Source organism: Silurus meridionalis, chromosome 20, assembly GCF_014805685.1.
Source record: "Silurus meridionalis isolate SWU-2019-XX chromosome 20, ASM1480568v1, whole genome shotgun sequence".
In the NCBI taxonomy this organism is placed as follows: domain Eukaryota; kingdom Metazoa; phylum Chordata; class Actinopteri; order Siluriformes; family Siluridae; genus Silurus; species Silurus meridionalis.
Genome location: NC_060903.1, coordinates 15,787,405 through 15,808,704, shown reverse-complemented (window position 1 = coordinate 15,808,704; position 21,300 = coordinate 15,787,405). Strand labels below are relative to the sequence as shown.

The 21,300-nt window shown below is 37.4% G+C and overlaps 3 protein-coding genes across 4 annotated transcripts; 2 read left to right on the top strand and 1 right to left on the bottom strand.

The window, feature by feature from the left end:
* The first annotated feature begins 287 nt into the window (after positions 1–287).
* Positions 288–6,249, top strand: LOC124403454 (P2Y purinoceptor 13-like). 2 transcript variants are annotated; one of them, XM_046877215.1, is made up of 3 exons: positions 288–455; positions 3,188–3,908; positions 5,106–6,249. In XM_046877215.1, exons 2-3 carry the CDS (start codon positions 3,207–3,209, stop codon positions 5,448–5,450), a joined length of 1,047 nt encoding a protein of 348 aa, XP_046733171.1. In that variant the 5' UTR covers positions 288–455; positions 3,188–3,206; the 3' UTR covers positions 5,451–6,249. The 2 variants fall into 2 exon arrangements, with proteins under 2 accessions (XP_046733171.1, XP_046733170.1); XM_046877214.1 differs by lacking the exon at positions 288–455 and adding an exon at positions 893–1,240.
* A 5,883-nt stretch (positions 6,250–12,132) lies between these two features.
* Positions 12,133–17,422, top strand: LOC124402780 (G-protein coupled receptor 87-like). Its single transcript, XM_046876012.1, has 2 exons — positions 12,133–12,290; positions 14,048–17,422. The coding sequence occupies exons 1-2, from the start codon at positions 12,218–12,220 to the stop codon at positions 15,049–15,051; spliced, it is 1,077 nt and encodes a 358-aa protein (XP_046731968.1). The 5' UTR covers positions 12,133–12,217; the 3' UTR covers positions 15,052–17,422.
* Positions 17,423–17,960: 538 nt separating this feature from the next.
* On the bottom strand, positions 17,961–20,415 carry neu4 (sialidase 4). Its single transcript, XM_046877132.1, has 3 exons — positions 20,191–20,415; positions 19,842–20,097; positions 17,961–18,838 (listed from the first exon to the last, which is right to left on the bottom strand). The coding sequence occupies exons 1-3, from the start codon at positions 20,413–20,415 to the stop codon at positions 17,961–17,963; spliced, it is 1,359 nt and encodes a 452-aa protein (XP_046733088.1).
* Between the last annotated feature and the right edge of the window lie 885 nt (positions 20,416–21,300).

The window sequence follows — 21,300 nt, the reverse complement described above, 5'->3', positions numbered from 1 at the left end:
AAAACATCACACACTAATGTCGTGCAGCATCACTCATTACCTCCGGGTCTATTGAAGTGTATGCAAATTAGTAAATAAAGTTGGGCACGAAGCACAACGGACACAAAAGGGACAGGAAATAGAACAGGATGGGGATACTCGCCCTGGCACTGAATGGCAAACCTATTGTAACGAGAAAGGAGGTCTTTCAGGAAGGCCACCAATAGAGAAAAAAGTCTCTATGTGTGTGTGTGTGTGTGTGTGTGTGTGTGTGTGTGTGTGTGTGTGTGTGTGTGTGTGTGTGTGTGTGTGTGTGTGTCATGTTCGTGTTCATGCTTATGCAGACCAGCATAAAAGCAATAGACAATAAGCAAAGTGTGAATGGGAAGTTCTCAGGCATTTGCTGATTTTTTATTTTAGAACTGTCAGCTGAGGAAATAAAAGGGAAGGATTTTTCACTTCTCCTGAAGCAGCTGGTAAGTTTCTGATCCAACATCATCAGATCTTGTTCAAATGAAAGCTTTTACATTCTTTTCTTTCTTTTTTTATTCTGTATTCCTATTTCCATTTTTATATAAACATCTGTAATATCTCACAGGATGTGCAAATAATTCTTTGATTATCAAATTATCAATTTTTTTTATATTTTTCTGTACATAATGCTGTATATTCTGTACACATGTATACTCTGCTCTTGACAGTTAATGGTTTTAAATGTAGTATTTAGAAAATAGTCATTATTTAAAAGAATTTGTAAGTTGCTTCTCGATTTTAAAGGATTAGTATGAATAGTGCATTGCAAATGGTTCATATATCTAGCTTTATTTTTATCTTGGTTTTGTCTGGTTTCCAATAAATTTATTTTGATTTATTTGTATTTATATATGTGCTTTGTAAATCAAATTTTTTTTAGATTTGCATTTAGTTTTATTTGAGGTTTTTACTAATCTAAAGTTCTAATCTGAGGCAAATTTAAATAAAGAATAGACAGAGCTGCTGTAGAACATACATGCACTGAAAAGACATTTACATTTGTTCATTTTGGGTGAATAACAAAAAGCTATTAGTCGTATTCAGCAATTTTCATGTAATGTCATGAATGTCATGAACTTCCACAAGCATAGGAATGAATAATAAGATGCAACTTAAATTTTCCACTTTCTTCGCCTTGATCAGCTCTACATCTATCCCTTCTTCTAGTAACTTTTCTTTTTGGACTTTGGATCGGAAGGTCAGATGTTCAAATCCCAGCAAAACCAAGGTACCACTCCTGGGCCCTTGAACAAGGCCCTTAACCCTCAACCGCTCTGGATAAGGGTGTCTGACAAATGCCATAAATGTAAACAGAAGATGAAGCTTAGAATGAGACAATCTTTTATTATTTAACAAGCAAATATAACTTTTTTTGATTGTTAAGTTATATATACAAGTATGATGGTGAGGTGATAGACTTCTGAAGGTCAAAATCCCAGCCACACCAACTTGCTAATCAGCTGCTTAGTTGTATGAATGAGATAAATGTAAGTCGCGATGGATAAGGGCGTCTGCCAAATGCTTTAAATGCATTAATATAAGGATCAAGGCTGCTTATACTGCGAGCAGTCATTTTGAGGTGAAGTCACTCACTGAAACCGAAATCAAGAAGAACGTTCCGAGTTCCCATGTAGAAATTCCAGCTAAATGTGTGTTTTCTTTTCTTTTTCATAGTCGGAGATTGGAAATTACAAATTACAAGCTTTAGTCTAATCTGGGATAAAAAGCACTGATCTGCTGTAGTTACCGTTTACTTTAAGCCAATTAATCACTTTCTTTAAAAAATATATCAATATTTTGCTCCTTAAGTTAAACAAAGTTTTCAATAAATTTCTGTATTACTGATGTTGAAAAAATTGATTACATGTAATATTTAGTTCAATTCAATTTTATATGTATAGCAAGTTAAACAACTGGAAGCAGCTTTAAAGTAATAAAGAAATGGAAAAAAAAAAAACCACAATGAGGAAGAAACCTTGAGAGAAACCAGACTAAAATGGGAACACCTATTGTGGGAACATTAGATATTGCAATAATAAATAATTCCTTCTCTAACTATTGAGAAAGTTCATAATTCTTTACCCAGGAACCACATTATAATGTAATCGTGAGGGTTTAGAACTCACTTTTGCTTTGCACTCATGTGACCCATTTGTACTCAATCTGCATTTAGAACTTAGGACTTTGCTGATGCAGTAGACATGTTGCTCTGCTCAGTCTTGGGATGGTGTATGACCTGTGACATGAAGCTGCCTTCCATTACTTTGCCTTAGTGAAGAGTTTGGCTGTTCATAACTATTCTGAAGCTCCTACACAGCTGTTTCTGTTTCAGTGAATTAATGGGTTTTACCCTACATATGAAATTGATGCTTGGTGTAATTGGTTAATCAGACACCTGACTTGGCTCCTACTAAATCCCTGACTTTGTGAAAAAGTGAACAATTAGTTATACCAAATATAGATTTGATTTCTCCTGTTTTGTGTGTATAAATGTGTGCAAGGTAACATAACAAAACAGAATCACACGTCTTTAATTATACACTCTTTTTGCCTTTCCATCCTTGTCACTTTTGCTACGTTCTGGTTAGCCCCGTAAATGTCAGTCTTATCCTGCATAACAAGTGCGCTGTAATATGCAACTGGGTATGAGTGTTGTATAGGAACCCTAGTTATAAGTGTGTCGTTGCAAACGTAACCTTTAGTTAAATGTTTGTTAGATGCGGTTTGCTTTGTGGTAATGCACGACAGATGGTGACCCAGTTTGAAGACTTTTTTTTTTCCACCATGGAATTTGTATATCTGCCTGCAAGCATCTTCATAATATGCATGTACCTTAACTGCTGCAATAAGATACAGGCTGAACAGTTTGAGTTTTTTGTATGATTCATGTATGTATATGTGAGTTACTTTCTGCTGAAAGCAGTAGTGATAATCAGAGATAATAAACACACGCAGTTCCAAGAAAATATTTCTAGTTCATAACCAGGAAGAACAGTTGTAGGGGAGAAAAAAATTCTGTGTTAACCCTACTTTAAGGGACAACTAGCCTATAGCTGTCAAATTTTATAATGTATTCTTCAATAAATTTTAAGAAGAGAGTAATTATACTAAGAACGCCAACTAGCCATAATAAAACATAAGAACCTATTGTAAAGCATGTGCTTGTATTTTCCAGTCATAGCTGGGACGTGAGAATGAATGTGAGTCAGCAGAACGCTTCCACACAATGCAAGCTGGACACCAGGATCGGCTCAGTCATCTTCCCCTGCTTGTATTCAGCCCTCTTCCTCGCTGCCATTGTCCTCAACTGCATGGCTGCTTGGATCTTCTTCCAGATCCACAGCAGCTCCACGTTCGTGGTGTACCTGAAGAACATCGTGGTAGCCGACCTGCTCATGACGCTGACTGTCCCTTTGAAGGTACTAACAGATGCAGGCATAGGATCAGCTACACTAAGGGCCATCTACTGCCGCTACACGGGCGTGCTCTTCTACACCACCATGTACATCAGTATCCTGCTGCTAGGCCTCATCAGTCTGGACCGCTACCTGAAAATCGTGCGGCCATTCGGGAAGTGTTCCCTGCAGCGAGTCGGCGTGGGTAAGGCACTGTGTGTCGGGGTGTGGGCCATCATGGTGGCATTCGCGCTGCCTAATGTGATCCTGAGTGACCGTGCTTTTCCTGTGGGCCGCACTGGGAAGATGAAATGCAGCAGCTTGAAAAGCAATCTGGGCCTACGCTGGCACGAGGGCTTTAACTACTTTTGTCAGGTGGTGTTCTGGGGGACGCTGGGTTTAATGGCCATCTGCTACACATTTATCAGCAGGAAGGTATACGAGTCGTACCGCGCCTCGCGGAGCAGCTCCGGGACTGCCAGCAAACGCACCAAGTTCAAGGTACATGCATACTCTGAGCTCACCTGGCAAAAGAAAGTCCTGATTTCTATGAATGCTTTACACTGAGGCCTTTGATAGTTATTTAGATCCAAAACAGGAAGTGCTAATTCAGGTGAATGATAAAATGATACCACACGTATGCATATGTCTGCAAATAGCATAGAACTGCAATGTGCCAAAACCATATGAGTGGGTTAAAAATTCTTGAATCTGTTAGCTCAGAAGGTGTTAGAATGATCTATAACCGCATCCAGTAGTGGTCGAAGCTGCAAAGCAATTCACAGCTTTATATTCTTGGGGTTTTTCGATGTTTTGTTTTTTTCGATGTTTTAAAGGCTTAATAAAAACTGCATATAAAACGATGTATTTATTAAAAAAAACAGAAAAAAACAATATACATTTATATAGTAAAAGTGTGTTTGTTTCCTATTTATACAATATAAACAGTCTAAGTAACAGTTTTTGTGCCAGACAGTGGTTAAAGATGAAACTTTATGTGGTGGCACGGCACACTCCTTTTTTTTGTCGAAATCCAATTTTTAAAAAGTAGGTCAGAGTTTGTAGAGAAAAAATGCTTACACTGCATTATGAACTATAAACATTCGACAAACTTAAAAAGAAAAGCTGGGAAAAAAAAGTTTTTGCTGTTATCAAGATATCAAGAAGGAGGTCCTTCTTGATATCAGCTTATTACTGATTATTACTGACTTTCCCAACATGAGCATCTCTGAATTTTACTTGGTGTTAATGTGCTCATACTTTCTTTGTTCCTGAAGTTATTTTCAGGCAACAAACTTCCTTCTTTTATAGAAAGTGTCCATTTGACTTGCTTTTAAAAATAGCTGACTACATCAACTTTCCAATGTAATGCCTTGGGAAAGAATCTTGATACAGAGAACTCTTTTGACCCTTATAGCTTGTGCAAAAAATACAGACACAGAAAGGAAGATTGTGAACCTAGTGGCCAGATAAGTGTACTACAGTTGTCTGACTCACCACTATTTATCACACCGTAGCTCTATTTTTAAGGTTAATTTATTTTTACTGTTGTTATTCACTGTCTATGCACCCTGGTCAGTTAGTACTGACATTTCGTTTTTTTGTATACTGTGCATGTGAAATAATGATAATACACTCGAGTTGAGTTGATGTGCGATGTTTATTAGAGTGACGCTCTCTCCTATCTTTACTTCTCAGGTGTTTGTGGTGGTGGGTGTCTTCTTTGTCTGCTTTGCACCCTTCCACTTGGCTCGAGTTCCCTACACCCTCACTCAAACCCGAAGCACGTCCGCGCACTGCTGGGCTCAGAATCAGCTCTACTTGGCAAAAGAGATCACACTCTGGCTATCAGCCACCAACATTTGCCTGGACCCTCTCATCTACGTCTTCCTGTGCCGGGTCTTCCGCAGGAAATTAACAGCGGCGCTTTGCCGCAAGTCCTTAGCCAGCGGAGGGCTCGAGTCTCCTACCGAGACTTCAACCAAGCAGGAGATGTCTCACATGGGTCATTATAACAATGCTAAAGAGTTCCGGTCAAATTAACATCATCAGACATGGAAGTCTGGCCACAACACGCTGGATTGGATTACAGTGATGGAGTCATGTACTGCATTTTAAATAACATTTTGCCTGAACTGAAATTTTTACAGAGTCATTTTATAAAAAAAAAAAAAAAAGAATCACTATATATAATGTATTGAAATGTTTAAGAAATAATCTAATAATTGGATCTATTTTGCCTCCAAGATCTGCTTTTATTTAATCAAAGCACAACACAGCACACCATTCAGTAAATTACACAAATTACTGAGCTGATTGTTAAAACATGATTTGCATTAATCTACAAAAGTTCGAATTTCATGGATTAGATGATGTTTGTTTTCTTGCATGCATTACTGCCTTTAAGCTTTTAACCTAAAACGATATTTAGCCACCTCGACTTCACTGTTTCATCAAAACAAAAGATTTTTCCTTCCTTCGTGTCTAGATTATACTGTGCAATGAGCCAGTTAAACAGCCGCTGTGGCAAAAAACCACAGTATGCCTACAGAGAAGTAAAGTAAGATATCAGATAACCTCAGAATGTCAGAGATGTTCTTGCACTGTAGTCAGAATGAAAAAAAATATGTATAATTTTAAGCTTTTTCACTTCTAGGGGGAAACAGGTGCATATATTAGATAAAAAAAAATCGGAATTGTGGGCTGCTGTAACTTACATGCGAAAGAGAAATACATTTAAATTCTGTTTTTGAATGTCATAATTTCAGGTTTTCCCAGGCCTTAGCACATTTGTGTTTATTATATAGCCATTCTTTACCTTCTTTTGACAACCATGACATAACAGCATAGAAATACGAAGGCAAGATTGCCATTGTTGGGTCCTTGGGCAAGGCCCTTAATTAAAATGTTCAAATATGGTGACCGACAAATTCATGTCACTTTTGTGAGCTCTCTTTAGAGTTCCCAGGTTAGAAAATCCAAGGCTGCCCACTGTCTACTTTTACTTTTATACACAGCTCTATATGAATATCATTGTACAATCAATTTGCAACCAAAGGACAGAGTGGACCTGCCACAAGCATGTCCACGATGCATATTCATGTGGATGGACTTGTGCATCATGCCATACTTGCCGACTATATTCTCTGTGGTCTCTGAACGGATTTTTCAACAGCTGAAAGCCTATTGTGGATGCCCCCTATACAGTGTGGAATGACTTAACAGACTAATGTCATACAAGCCCAATTCCAAAAAAGTTGTGACACATCTCATATTAAATTCACATTAATACAAAAAACATATCGAATGTTTAAACTGAGAATATATTCCATTTTAAGGAAATAATAAGGTAATTTGACCTTTTCTCTATTCAAAAACATTGGCATAAAATAAAATAAAAAATACAACAAAGGATATCCAGAACTGTCGAGCAGCTAGAATCCTGTATCGAACATATATGGGAAAACATTCCTCAATGAAAACTCTCCTCAGTTCCCAGATATATACGGACTGCGATACTACACAGTGGATTTGTCGCTTTCATGAGACCTGTTGCAGCTATCAAATTCAAAAAGATTCCTCAGTTTAAACATTCAGTATGTTTTCTATGTTTTATTGTAAAAAAAAATATGGGTCATTATGAGATTCGCAAATAATTGCATTGTGTTTTTATTTACATTTTATACATTTTGTCCTAGTTTACTGCCCTAGTTCTATTAACTCACTGCTTAAGGTATATATTTACACTTAGATTTAAGCTAAATGTGTTAATGCTAAATGAAAGTGAAACCTAATCTAATGGGTCAAGTGTAAAAATTAAAATGTAAAATTCTGATCTGCTTTATTTTAACGTGTGCATATATACAACACATCTTTTAGTTTTTTATGTGTTTGTGTGTTTGTTTGTTTTCAGTTTCTAATGCTGATATTAGATATTAGGTGTGGTATCTGAGGTCTGAGAAACGATGCATGCAGGAAAAACACATCCTTATTTTGTGCACAGTCACAATGTTTTCATTTCCTTTCTTCTAATCTTACTCGAGCAACATTTCTTCCTTTGGCTTTTGTTTAATGTTGTAACTATAGTTCTTGTTACTTTTTTTATTTTAGTGGGTCTGTGGGTGACAAATTGGTACATTTACGTTTTATGACCTTATAATAAATCAAGTATTATGTTTTAGTATTAATTCCTAAAAACAGATATTACTACAGGTGGTTAGAAAAATGAAAATGTTTGTATATAATTGTTTTCATTATATATTACATAATAGTTCTTACAGTGTTTAGGGTGCTGTGTGTGTGTGTGAAATACATAGAAAAATAGAAATTGAATTTTTGTGTTTTTGTAATTGTGACAAAGTTTATTCTCAATGAAACAAATGATATCATTGTGTGAGACTCGTGTAAGCTATATGAATTGATGTATTATCAAGTACCCTGTGGTAAAATTCTCTAATAATACACATAAATTATTTTCTAGTTTAAAGAAGTCAAATGAAAAAAAATATATAAACACATAAACCCTTAACTGTTTATTACAAAGTGTGTGTGCGTGTGCATGTGCGCATGTGTGTGTGTGTGTGTGTGTGTGTGTGTGTGTGTGTGTGTGTGCATGTGTGTGTGTGTGTGTGTGTGTGTGTGCGTGCGTGTGTGTGTGTGTTGTGCTGAGAATCCAGCAGATGGAGTTCTAAATACATAACAAAACCTTCACTTTTTTTTTTAAGCCTTAAGTAAATTTTTCCAATACATCCTTCTCACCAGGTGTTTCAAAAGTTCTTTGTGTACACGGGAGCATTGTCTTGCAGCTTAGTTCCACTGAAAAGAAACTGTACTGCTACAACATCCAGAGGCATTGTTTAAGATCTTTCCTTTTTGTATAACAATTAGTTATACATACCTGGATTAAAAAATTGACAAAGCCCAAATGACAATAATAAAGCTTTCATTGGCAACCAATTATTAGTGAGGAAATTAACAAGAATTAAACAATCCTAGTTTAAGCACTCAACACTAAAACATCTTCTTTTGGCTGCTCCCTTTAGGGGTCACCCCAGCAGAATATCCGTTTCTGTATCACTCTATAGTCTACATCTGCCTCTTTCAAACAACCACCTCCCTGTCTTTCCTCACCACATCCATAAACCTTCTCCTTGGCCTTCCGCTTTTCCTCCTGCCTGGCAGCTCCATCCTCAACATTCTTCTACCGATATACACCAAGTTCCTCCTCTGCACATGACCAAACCATCTCAATCGCACCTTCCTCACCTTGTCTCCAAAACGTCCTACCTGCACTGTACCTCTAATAAACTTGTTTCTAATCCTGTCCATCTTCATCACTCTCGAAGAAAATCACAGCACCTTCAAGTCTGCCACCTCCAACTCCACCTCCTGTCTTTTAGTCAAAACTTAAAAACATCCCAGAAGATATTTTTGTTACATTTTGTACCACCAGACCTGTGTGTTGTTTTGCTTCATGCATGCTAATTATGATCATGATTTTACATTTGTATTCAAGAAAACCTGTATAAGTGAACTTCCTGATTCTTACACAGTTTAATTCATGCTTGTTTAAGTCCATGGCCAATTATTTGTTGGTAAGAACATTAAAAGGTAATACTTTAGCATTTTTGGTTTGGCCAATTATGTTTGTCAGGATTGTAGAGTCCAGTGTAAATATTGAAAATGAAATTAGTCTACAGCTACATTATATGGGCCATAAGTACTGGAGCACCTACATTTTCCAGCCATATGTAATTCTTTCTCAAACTGTTACCACAAAGTTGGAAAAATTGTATAGGTTGTCTTTGGAAATAGGGGACCCAAACCTGTTCCTGCATGACATAAAATGAGCTCCATGAAGACATGATTTATATGGGTTGGAGTGGAAGATCTCCTGCTATAGAGCTCTTACCTCAACCCTATTACAGACTTTTGGGATGGATTGGAACACTGGTTGCACCCCAGGCCTCTTCATCTAACCTACATCAGTGCATGACTTTACTAACACCCTCATGGTTGAACGAGCACAAATCTCCACAAGCACCCTCTTAAATCTAGCGGAACATCTTCCCAGAAGAGTGGAAGTTATTATAACGACAAATGGGAATACAAGGTAGAATGGGATGATACAAAATATATGGTGAGCTGTCAACAAACCTTTGTCCATAAATTGTTACATTTATGCAGCTGAATTTAACTATCTTATAATTTTAAATGAAAAGATAAAAACAGTCGGTGAATTGACTCACCAATTTGCCCCAGGTGTGTGTGGGTGTTGGTGGAATGTTGTTCATGGACCCTTGTGATAGATTGGTGTTCTATTGCGGTTTCCAAAATCCAGCTCCACATCCACATGCAACACCAAACCTGATATAGAACATCTGAAGATAAAAATGCGAAAGTATAACTGTGTACAAGTGTGTTTTTTTTTAAGATCCAAAGTGGTTACTAAAAATGGCTGATAAACATTTTGTTATTTTTATTTACCACAAACTGGTTATCACTTGAATGTTGTAACAGTTTACTTTAAACAAGTTGTTTCTGTGGAAAGTGATGCCGGGGGTCTGTAACACTCTGCAGCCTGGACAAAAGTAATAGCCAGACGTGGATGACGTCGCTGGGCTGGTATAGACTGGAATGAAAGCCTGTATTTAGTCTAGCCAACTTTCATGAATATGAACATGAATAATGGCATCAAGCACAATTAAAGAATTTCAGAGGAATCTCTTTAATTCAGCACTAGTTGGCATTAGTTCAAAAAGTTCTTTCCCATCAGCCTGTGTAAATAAATCTTGCGATATACACTTTTAAGGCAAATGATGTAACAAAAAAAAATACTGATAGAGGTTTTGGGCATCAGACTCATCATCACTGAGACCTTTTCCAAAATACACATGAGCGTGTATTAGCGTGTAACTTCTTGGGATGCGCTAGAACACGTCCAAAGTTTGTGAGTTTAAATTTCAGCTTCACCAAGCTGCCAGTCCTGGACCTCTGAGCAAGGCCCTTTACCACGTAGCTGGTTGATTTTATAAATGAGATAAATGTAAGTCAATTTGGATAAGGAGCGTCTGGCAAGTGCTTCAAATGTAATAGTAAATGCTACAATTTTAGTCCAAATTGTCTTGCGTTTTGCGCGTTTTGTGCATCAGACTCGATCAAATAAGAATCTCATTTCGATGACTTAAAAGTAAATACACATTGAAACTAGCTGTTTTGTGGGCATCCGTGTATGAAGAAGAGGGCAGATAGCATTCACTGACTGTATAGATTTAAACCATGCTGTTATTAGAGCATCTTTTCTATCATATGTCTACTTTGTGTGCGTGACTGCACGTGAAAACCCAACTCGCTGCATATTAAGCACATCCTGTTGGCAGCAGGAGCTCTTGTGTGCTTTCAGAGGTCACAGTCTGATAAGAAATTTGATAAGCGTGCCAACACACCTAGAACACCCTCATTGCAGAATAATCTATTTCACTAAATGTTTTTAGCAGCTACAAGATTTTTCAAGGTGTGTGTGTGTGTGTGTGTGTGTGTGTGTGTGTGTGTGTGTGTGTGTGTGTGTGTGTGTGCAGAAGAATGACAATCATGTTTTGCTGATTTGCCTGTGGTGTGAATTGGTGCAGGAGGAATGCCGACAACGCCCACGGCATCCTCACCTCACCCATCAGTATCTGACTTTACTAACAAAGAATTTAGCACCTTATGGTCACGTGTCCACATAGTTTTGTCCAAAAAAAAGAGCCTTTTACACAGTAGAACTGTTCATTAAATCACGCTTTTAATTTGTCTTAATTTATAGATTTTTGCAATTTATGAAATGACTAGGTGTTTTGATTAGATTCATTCCATTTGTATGTGTAGCTAAACAAGTACAAGCTATATAAAACTTCACATATTCAGTTAGTCTACTGATGCATCAATTTCCACAAGAAACTGCACAGAGAACCAGTCTAACAGTAATAAATGCAAAGCAGCCAATGCTAATCTGTTGCATAGCTATATTTTTGTGTCCTAATTATATTTTTGTGAGATCTTTGGTGTGCTTTCAGAAGTCCTTAATGTGCAAATAAAACCAGACCACCTTTCCAGGTTTTTTTTTAAATCTAACACATACACCAACTTTGTAGCAAAACAAATAGCTAGCATGCAGTTTACAGCCAATAATTTGCTACGACTGTTCTGGGGGAAAAGTGAGGACCCTACAAATTGCGGCTTGGAGATTTGACTTCTATTTTACACCTCGAACAAATTAGATGTTGTTTAAAACAATTAAGATCTTAGATGCTTTTATCTGTTACCTAAGTGAAAACATATCCCTTCGCATATCACCATATTCGCCATGCTTATGTATTTTAAAAGTGCTTTTTTTTTCTCTTTGTACACATAATCCAAAAGGTTTAATTATTGGTTTTAAATGTTTTTATTTTTACTTTTGCAGAAATCGCAAGAATTAAAGAAAGCCAGTGGCAAGAGGCTTGTTTTTCGTCTTCTTCTTCTCTTTTTATTATTATTTTTAGTAGTAGTAGTATTTTGACTGATGACTTGTTTTTCATGTACTAAAAAAAACCCCAAAAAACACGCTATTGTCTCACTGACAATAGAATTAGCACTTTATAAGATAATTAGGTATTAGTTTCCTTCCAGGCACTGTACCTTCTGTAAATTTCATTCTCTCATTACTCAGGCAGGGTTGGTACAGAGTTCCAAGGAAAGCAATGACTTCTTGCTGCAAGCCAGAACACATCAGCAGTGGAGATATATTTCGTCAGTCGATTCAGTAATAAAATATAGGGCAGAGTTCCTTTATGGCTTCCTGCTTTCATCTAAACACAAGCAACATATCGAGACTGCAGGACAGCTTTAACTTCAGTGCTCTAGGTAAGATTTTTTTTATTTTGGTTTTATATTTGTTAGTGGGTTTTTTGCTTTGCAGTTACAGATATACAGTTTCTTATGTATGAGGTATGAAGTCATTCTTTCATCTAGTTTAGGGAGTTTGTGTAGTTTTTTATCTGTTTGTTGTGAGCTGTATAAAAGAAGGTGCATTCCTTATAGCAGTATTGAGTAATTTTTGATTTTTATAGGGGCTATGATTTCTGATAAACACCTTTATACTACATAGAAGGTTTCCTAGGAAGCACTTGTATTGTTCAAATGCACTATTCTTATATGGCTGATATTATAGAGCTCTTAGATATACTGTGTGTTGAAAATGGTGCAAAGTAAACACTTTGGAGAGGAAAAAAAAGGCAATGGCTTTTAAGCAAATAAAGTATATACAGTATATAAATATTAGCAGCTGAATACTTTATATCTCATTATTGATGTTATTATGATTACTCTGTCATTATAGCAAGTGTTGCCTGTATTTCTAATTACAAATGTATATAATATAGCTCAGGGGTTTTCAATGGTTTTCAGGTTAAAGACCCCGTAGGCAATAGAGATATTACAAAATGTGATAGAAAATGTGTCATACATAGTCATACATAGTCACTGATCATAATAGGAACCAATCATTTAACGCTAGTTTTATTATGTTAAGACATTTAGAACTATGTTGTTGTTGTACATGCACTGTCTGTGTATTTTTTATACATTTTCAAATCTTTTTTGCGTCATAACAAATATATTTTGCAATTAAAATCGCATTAAAAATTCAAATGTATACATTTTCCTTAATGTATACATCACCGTTAAGTTTAATAGAAATTTATTGTAATAATTATAATATTTTTGAAATTAAATATTTTGTCTTTGATGTTTTTACCCATGTGATTCAACATTAATTAGCTGACCCCCATGCCCACCAATCCCCCCCCCCAGCACTACGCCAAAGACCCCCGGTTGAAGAACCACAATAGCAATTAAAATAGTCTCCATTGCAAGCCATATCAAAATATCATATCAAATAACAATAAACACAAAAGTGGATAAAGGTTTGTGAACACCGGACCATAAGATATGATTTGATTTCTGAACATCTCATTCCACATTTAGTTCCTGTTTGCTGTTATAATAACTAAATAGGGTTGAAAAAGTCAGGTATCCAAATACTTTTGTCCAGACAATGATGTTTCCAAAAATCTGTTTTAGATTTGTTGGAAATAATCAATAACCATCCGAGTAATAATAATAGAATATAGCAATTAAAAATTTAGTATACTGAATATCTGATAAATTCAATTTAATTAGATGTTGAGAATTGGTAGTTTGGTGTTTAAGCTGTTGGCCGTATAATCGAAAGGTTTTCAGTTCAATTCCTAACACCAAGAGTCTGCCCTGTACTGCTTAGTTGTATAAAAAGGAAGATTTAAGTCGCTCTGGATAAGAGTGTCTGTCAAATGGTGTACAATATACTTAAAAAATAATGTTGTGTTAGCAACGTGGGGTAACCTTTATTGAGTGACATACTAACGGTCTGTTAGAAGAAAATCTCTATTTTTTTAAACATATCCTTGTATGGGCTTGAAAGTGACTCGCAATTCACGTAAACAGCTGAGATAAAAGTAAATCTGCACTGACAAGCCACTTGAAAATACGCCAGATTTATCGTATCCAAATGTTTCTCTCTTTGTTTCACATATTTTTAAATAGTATTCATAATTTCCTGAACCTCTTATTTCCATTCACAGCCATGGATCTTTGCAACTCCTCAGACAACTCTTTAGGCATCTCCTCCATCATCTTCACCTGCCTGTACACACTGATCTTCGTTTTTGGCCTGCTCCTGAACGTCCTGGCTTTGTGGGTGTTCTTCCATATTCGTACTCAGAATCGGACTTTTATGCTCTACCTGCGCAACATGGCGGTGGCTGACCTCCTCATGACCCTCACGCTCCCGATCAACGTGCTCATTGAGGCCAAAGTGGCACCACAGTGGCTTGAAGTAGTGTCGTGTAATTACACCGCAGTGCTCTTTTACTGCTGCATGTACGCCAGCATCCTCTTCCTCGGATTGGTGGGTCTGGACCGCTACTTGAAGATCGTCAGGCCGTTCGGTGTGACTTGCCTTTACAGTTACTCGTTCACCGTAGTCATGGCCGTTATGGTGTGGGTTGCAATGACGTCTCTTTCGCTTCCGAACGCACTACTGACCAATCAGACATCAACACAGACTACGAATAACTGCGCAGCTCTAAAGAGTAATCTGGGTATAAAATGGCACGGATTGGTGATCTATATCAACATAATGATCTTCTTCTTAGTCCTGTTCACTCTGCTCACCTGCTACATTTCCATCTACAGACACATCCATCGGTCGTCTGCCCAGTTTGTCACCGTCGGAGAGACAAACTCACGCAAGGCGAGGAAAGGCCAGAACATTTTTATATTACTGGTTGTGTTTTTTATCTGCTTTGTGCCGTATCATCTCTGTAGGATCCCGTTCACCAAAAGCCAGACTGACGGAGTTCAAATGAATTGTGTGTTGCAGATTGGGAAACAGGCAACGCTCCTGTTGGCTATGTCCAATGTTTGCTTAGACCCCATCATTTATTTCCTTATGTGCAAGTCTTTCAGGAATAAACTGTTTGAAACAGTGGGAATCTGGACAACTGAGGACAAAATGTCCATGTACTCTCCAGGATCGAGGAGGAAAACTGCAGTAGTGATGATCTTTAAGGAAAACTCATCTTGAAAATAATAATCATAATACATTTTATTTAAAGGCACCTTTCAAAACACTTAAGGACACCGTACAGTAGAGTGCAATCATAAAATCAAACACCAAACAGCTATTTAACTGTTAAAACGAATCACAAAAAGCGAACAGATGAGTTTTGAGGCATGATTTAAAAGTGGTTAGACAATCACAATCTTATATTGATTATGGAAGAGAATTTCAGAGATGAGGAGCAGCCCGGCTAAATGCCCTAAATCTTATAGTGGCAAAACAGAAAAAGGTACAGTGAGGGAAACAGATAAAGAAGATCTGAGAGTGAGATTCGGTGTGTACGTGTGAAGCAAGTCGTAGATGTATGAGGGTGCAAGATAATGAAGTGAATTGAAAGTGAGAAGCAGAATCTTGTACTCTATTTAAAATTTGACAGGAAGTCAGTAAAGATGATAAAGAACTCTCTGGCCATCCTCCTCTGAACAATTTTGCTTAACAAGTCATTTTTTCACCCACAAAGCTGCCTACGTTTTTCTTTCCCCCCCAAAAATTCTGTGGTAACACTAACAACAGCTGTGTGTGAAAATCCCAGGAGATCAACAGCATAAAACATGAGCATTAGCTGAAACTCCTCACTCACATCTGCATGAATGTACAGGTGATTCTAGTGACATGAACAGTTGGTGCACATAAACTGTATATAGACCTGTAAATATGCTATTTTTATTATAAGAAATTCATTTTTACTGTTTGACTTTTGGTAAGTAACTGTTTACACTGAATTTATTTTATATTTATTATAATGATTTAGCCATTGTTTTCTTTGTAGTAATAATATAAAACTAAAAATTCCCCATTTGAACACAAAAAGCTGTTTTTTTTATATATAGGTATATAACTATTTTTGTTTCAACAATCTCTAAAGTTGATTGTTTTCCAATTGATAGCAGTTTTATTTATTTATTTATTTTACCCAACAGCATCTTTCCAGTCATTTTATAATATTTTTTTTTATAATTATAGAACAGCATGTTTGACATTTTCTTTTATTCATTTGTAATTTAATATGAAGGTCAGTTCCTGTTATCATAAATCCAAAAAAAATCATAAGTGAAACAAAGACTTGAGACTGAAGACATAAACGTTAAATAAATGGAACTTTAGATGCCTTAAAGGCTTTAAAACCTTAAAGGTACAATAATTTTGGTCCTTGTTACTAATTTTGTATGCTTTAAAAAAAAAAGAAAGAAACAGAAAATAAAACAGAACGCAAGCTACTAAAAGAAAAACTCTTTTAGCCATTTGACCTTGCTGTGACCTTGATACTGTTTGGAGCAATCCTGCAAATCCTTTATATGTACACAGAAAATAGGGATTAAGTTTATAGATGTGAACATGTACGTAGCATACAAGTATAACAAATAAGAAAAAAGCTCCTCAGGAAAGAAGTTCTAGACGTTTGGATCAATTGGACCAAAAAAAGAAAAAAAAAAAAAAAAGACAAATCAATCTGGTCTATAGATCCAGTCCATCAAATTTAAAAGTTCACCTGCTGGTTACAATACTGAAGAATTAAAATATAGGGAATCTGAGACTCTAGTGATTAACAAAACATTTTATATAACACTAATAATAGACTTATTACAGGACATGACCTAATGAAGGCAATATGAACCAAATTTGTTCCGCTGGATTTACTATTAAAAAAATCAGCATTTCCTTGTTGATTATTGGATTAGGCAGCTAAATGGATGTAATTCCCCCTATTTAAATTATTAAAAAAAGAAATAAATGTGGTTTTGTGTTACAGACATAGCAGTTGGGTCACATAGGTGCAAGAAAAAAAACTTTCAGACATCAGAAGTAATTTGAGTGACTGAAAAGTCTGATAAAACTGCAAAGAATAGCATTTATGGAATTTTGTCTTTTGCAACAATAAGATTTAATTACTTTTCTTCGTCCTGGAAAATTAATGTAATTTGTAGTTTGTACAAATCTAATGTACAAACCCTAATACAAGGCCAGATGTTATGCTGAAAACACAGGTGTTCAACACTTTTCCTGCCTTCAGCATTTTGACCAAATTGTATTGTATATAAGCTATTTAATAATGTAACTGGGACAATAAGAAGGGAGAACAGATGTTATTCCTGTGTACTAGCTCTTGGTAAGAACGATTAATGAACTGATCAGATGTTTGCATTTTTAATGTATAGCTTAATGATGTTTTTTTCCAAATATTAAAGATATAAAGGTTTATATAGTGATTGAATGAGAATGCGTACCGTTCCTGTCTCTTATCTTCATGTTCCATTGAGTTTTCTTTCAGAATGCAGTATGTGTACGCTTCAACACTGGAGATACATTTTGGGTTTTTGTTACAATAAAGGCAATTGTTGACCCATTTCTGAATCCTTTGAATTTTTGAAGGATCTGACAAGCATCAGATGCAGATCACGCTGCATATGTTGATTCTGGAACGTTAAACCTGCTGATATTATCTGCAGATGTTTGCTTTGACAGAATTCTGAATAATTGTATCAAACTAAACTTGGATTTTGCTTATGTGAAAACATAGGACCAGTTAGGAGGTCATGATCGTGTCCCTTCTGCTCATGCCCATGAGTGCGTAATTTTGAAGAAAAACAGCTCAAAACAGTGATGATGCCTGGTTGTGGAACAAAGTGGCGAGGGCTCCTCATGATGGCAGTTTGAACAGCCTCAATATTCTCTGGTATGAGGGGCGTTGGAACGCCACCTGGGGACTAAGGTTGAACCCGTTTCTTAGAAATTAGCAGATTGGACACAATCATTGGACACCACTCCACTGCACTGGGTCCAAACAATTGCCGTTTTGGAACGTCCCAGGGTGGCAAACTCCTGGTTCCAAAATGTCCTGTTTCCCTGCACCAACTTGTATGTATAGGATGCTGCTAACACACTGTGCAAAACTGACACACTCTCTTCTTCCTCTTCCTCATCTTTTTTTCAGCTGATTTTACACTACTCAGACGTGGTAGGGCGGGAGGGAGGTTGTTAATCAGCTCGAACAGTGTAAATATGCAGAATGAAATCTCATCATTTGCTGTCTTTGTGCCATTTTCAAATAAACAGGCAAAAACAGAAACAGGTGGTTCCGCTGTAGAGGCCAGCTCCACATAAGCTAGATCTGAGTATGCGCTCGGCCCCTCATAGATGATCCATGGCCTCGACCAGCTATCTGGATCACGGGGCCGCACATTGATGTACAAGCCAAGATCCTGGCGAGAGTTGTTCCGGGTTGGATGTCCGTACACCACCCATGTTGGTGGTAAAAAATTCTGAAATGTGCTTGCTACAGAGGAAGGTGAGCTAGTAGTGGGTATCTTCCACTGAAGAGCACCCCAGCTAGACTTCTGAAAGAGATGGAAAGGTGCTGGAAAGCCAATCACACTCCCATGACAGCCATTTCTAGGCTCTACAAGCTTGTGCACCAGTTGTCCATTTTGGAAAACAGTCCCATTGTTGAAACTGAGGGCCTGGACACGGGAGCCGAGGGTACTGCGGGCGTTACAGTAGAGCACATTGGTCCCGTCCTCTTCATCCACTGAGACCAGCTGACACTCCACGCATTCCGGTTCGGGCACTGTTCTGCCAAAATGCCATGTCTTGCCATGCGTATCACTGATGAAGCAGAAGGAATGCGGACTGGTTTTACAGATTTTTCCAAAGCACCACTTGCTGTCAATGTGGTAGGCGTAGGCTGGGATTAGTAGACGGCCGGATTTTAACTGGATCCCATGTCCTGGGCCAAGAGCAAATGTAGCCCATTCTATACATAAAAACAGAATTAGATAATAGGTGGATTTACATAACAAGCACGTTTAACTGTCTGGGCCAATATGACACAGGTTAAATATTTCCGTCCAATGAAATTTGGTATTTGGTACATATTTTGCATCCTAAGGCAAGACCCTTGAACCGCACCTTACCTTAAGTGTAGTCATATTTTTTCTGTTGCATTGTATTGTTATGCATCAAATGAAAATCGGATCGCACTGCATCGTAATCAGGGTGAATTGTATCATATCGTCTCGGTAGTTGCTTTATATGCTATCATGTATCTTATCTTTGGCTATGCATTGAGATATGAATTGCATTGGACTCAGTTATGGAAATGTACAGCCCTAACATAAACAGAATACAATACGCAGTTCCCAGTTCTGCACTCTCTACACTTACAAACTGTATGGTTGCACCTCAATCCAAATTTTGTCCTTATTAGAATTTGTATAGAGACTCACATTGCACCACGTCATTTGTATCAGGCTTAATCTATGGTTGCTGGTGTTTTATCGTGGTCCTAGTCTTCACACACAGGTTATGGTTTTTGTGGCTTTTCGCAGAAAGTTTGCACTGTAAGTAAAAATATCTGCACTTGTATCTGCCAAATGTACTGCATGGCATCAGTATTTAGGGTGCATCTTTTGTACCTTGTGTATATTTTGGTACGTATATGTCTTTTAACTTGGATAGTGTCTGTGCCCTCAATAATCGCTTAGATATTTTCTGAACTGTATTCCAGGTTAAATATATACCCTTCTGTTGGTGTGGAGAAACTTCAAGTTTAGGTTGGAGCAACAAAAATGTACTGTGGTTCCCAGAGGCTTACCACAGCATCAGTTTCAAAGAAATGCTTTCCTACAAAGGACTTTATAATAGTGTTATTTGTATCTTGTTTCAACATTTGATTTTTAATTTGGGTCTCAAGTTCCCATGAATGAGGCAGGTTTAAATTTGATCATGTTCTACAACAATCAGGAACCAAGGCTCACCTTTAATTGTATCACCTATGACCTTCTTAGTGAGGTCAGTGACAGGACTCCAGGTCTTTCCATGGTCCTGACTGGACACATAGCAGAGCCTAGTAACATTGATGCCTGTCACCAGCTGATACGCCTCTGTGGTGTGACCGAGCACTGCAATGAAAAAGAGGAAGAGCGTCCCAGTGAAGGTGTCATACAGGGGACACGGGTTCATCGAACGGTAGCCTTTCAGGCAGGCTGTGCTCAAAACTCGCATGTCTTCCCACTAGATGGAGGAAAAGAATGAAGGCGATTTATACAAAAAAGATGGTTTAAATGTAAAGATAGTTTGAGATACTGTCGCTTCCTAATTGCAAACCTCTACATAGTTTCTGTAGAAGACGCCCCTGCGCATGACCAACAAGTGAGCATTAGAGTCAGCAGGGCTCAGTCTTTCCTCACAGAAAGCCAGAAAGCAAGAGGATCGCTGCAAGTAGATCAGAGCAGGTATGCGATACGTCACTCCACTCGCTTCCTTCCGGAACAGCACAGAACGGGCAGGGAAATAGGACTGGGGTCCTGGGGTGCCGTGACGGGACTCCATGGGATGCTGACAAACAAAACAAATTCAGGTCACAATCAGATCGTTTGCTTTGGGATACATGGTACTCACACAAACTCAATCATAGTAATGCAGTGAACATTGCTGTTGGATTGTCAAATTGTTTGGAAATTGTGCAGTTATTTTAATGCTTATACATCAGTCAGTTCTAGTCAAGTTATTTTAAGTTAGTTATTATTGGGCTTATTGGGTTTAGAATTTTAATTCTAGTAACATAGCACAGGTAGTTACATTATTAGTGTTAAGTTCCAGCTGGATGCCATCAGTGTGAATTGTGGCATGAAATGAAAACTCATTGGGGGGGCACTACCCGAAAAAACATCTGGGACTGGGTTGTTGATCGGAAGGTTTGATTGGGGGTTCAAGCCCCGGTATCACCAAGCTGCTACTGTTGGGCTCTTGAGCATGGCCCTTAACTTTCTTTGCTTCAAGAGCACTGTATCATTGCTGTCTGATCCCAGCGCTCTGACCTCTGCAACTTAACAAGCTGGGATATGCAAAGCAAGAATGAATCGCACTGTAATGTAAATATGAATAATAAAAGCTCTATTTTATTCATTCTCTCATAAACCAAAAATTATTATTTTTTTAAATCTATATTTACAGGAAGCAGCAGTTTTTCTGAATTTACTAAATCATGAGTCATAGTCATTAACAATAATATACTTTGATACCCGTATGATAAACAGCCGATTCCAATAATTTGTTAGTCACAATGATAAAACTAAATTAGCTCTACTAAGAAACCAGCATTAAAACATTTTACCTGCAATATATGACTCATCTTTTCACAAAAACTCCAGTAAATGGAGATGCTTTGCTGTATGTTATGAGCTTCTGCTCACACAGAGAACGTTAGCATGTTAG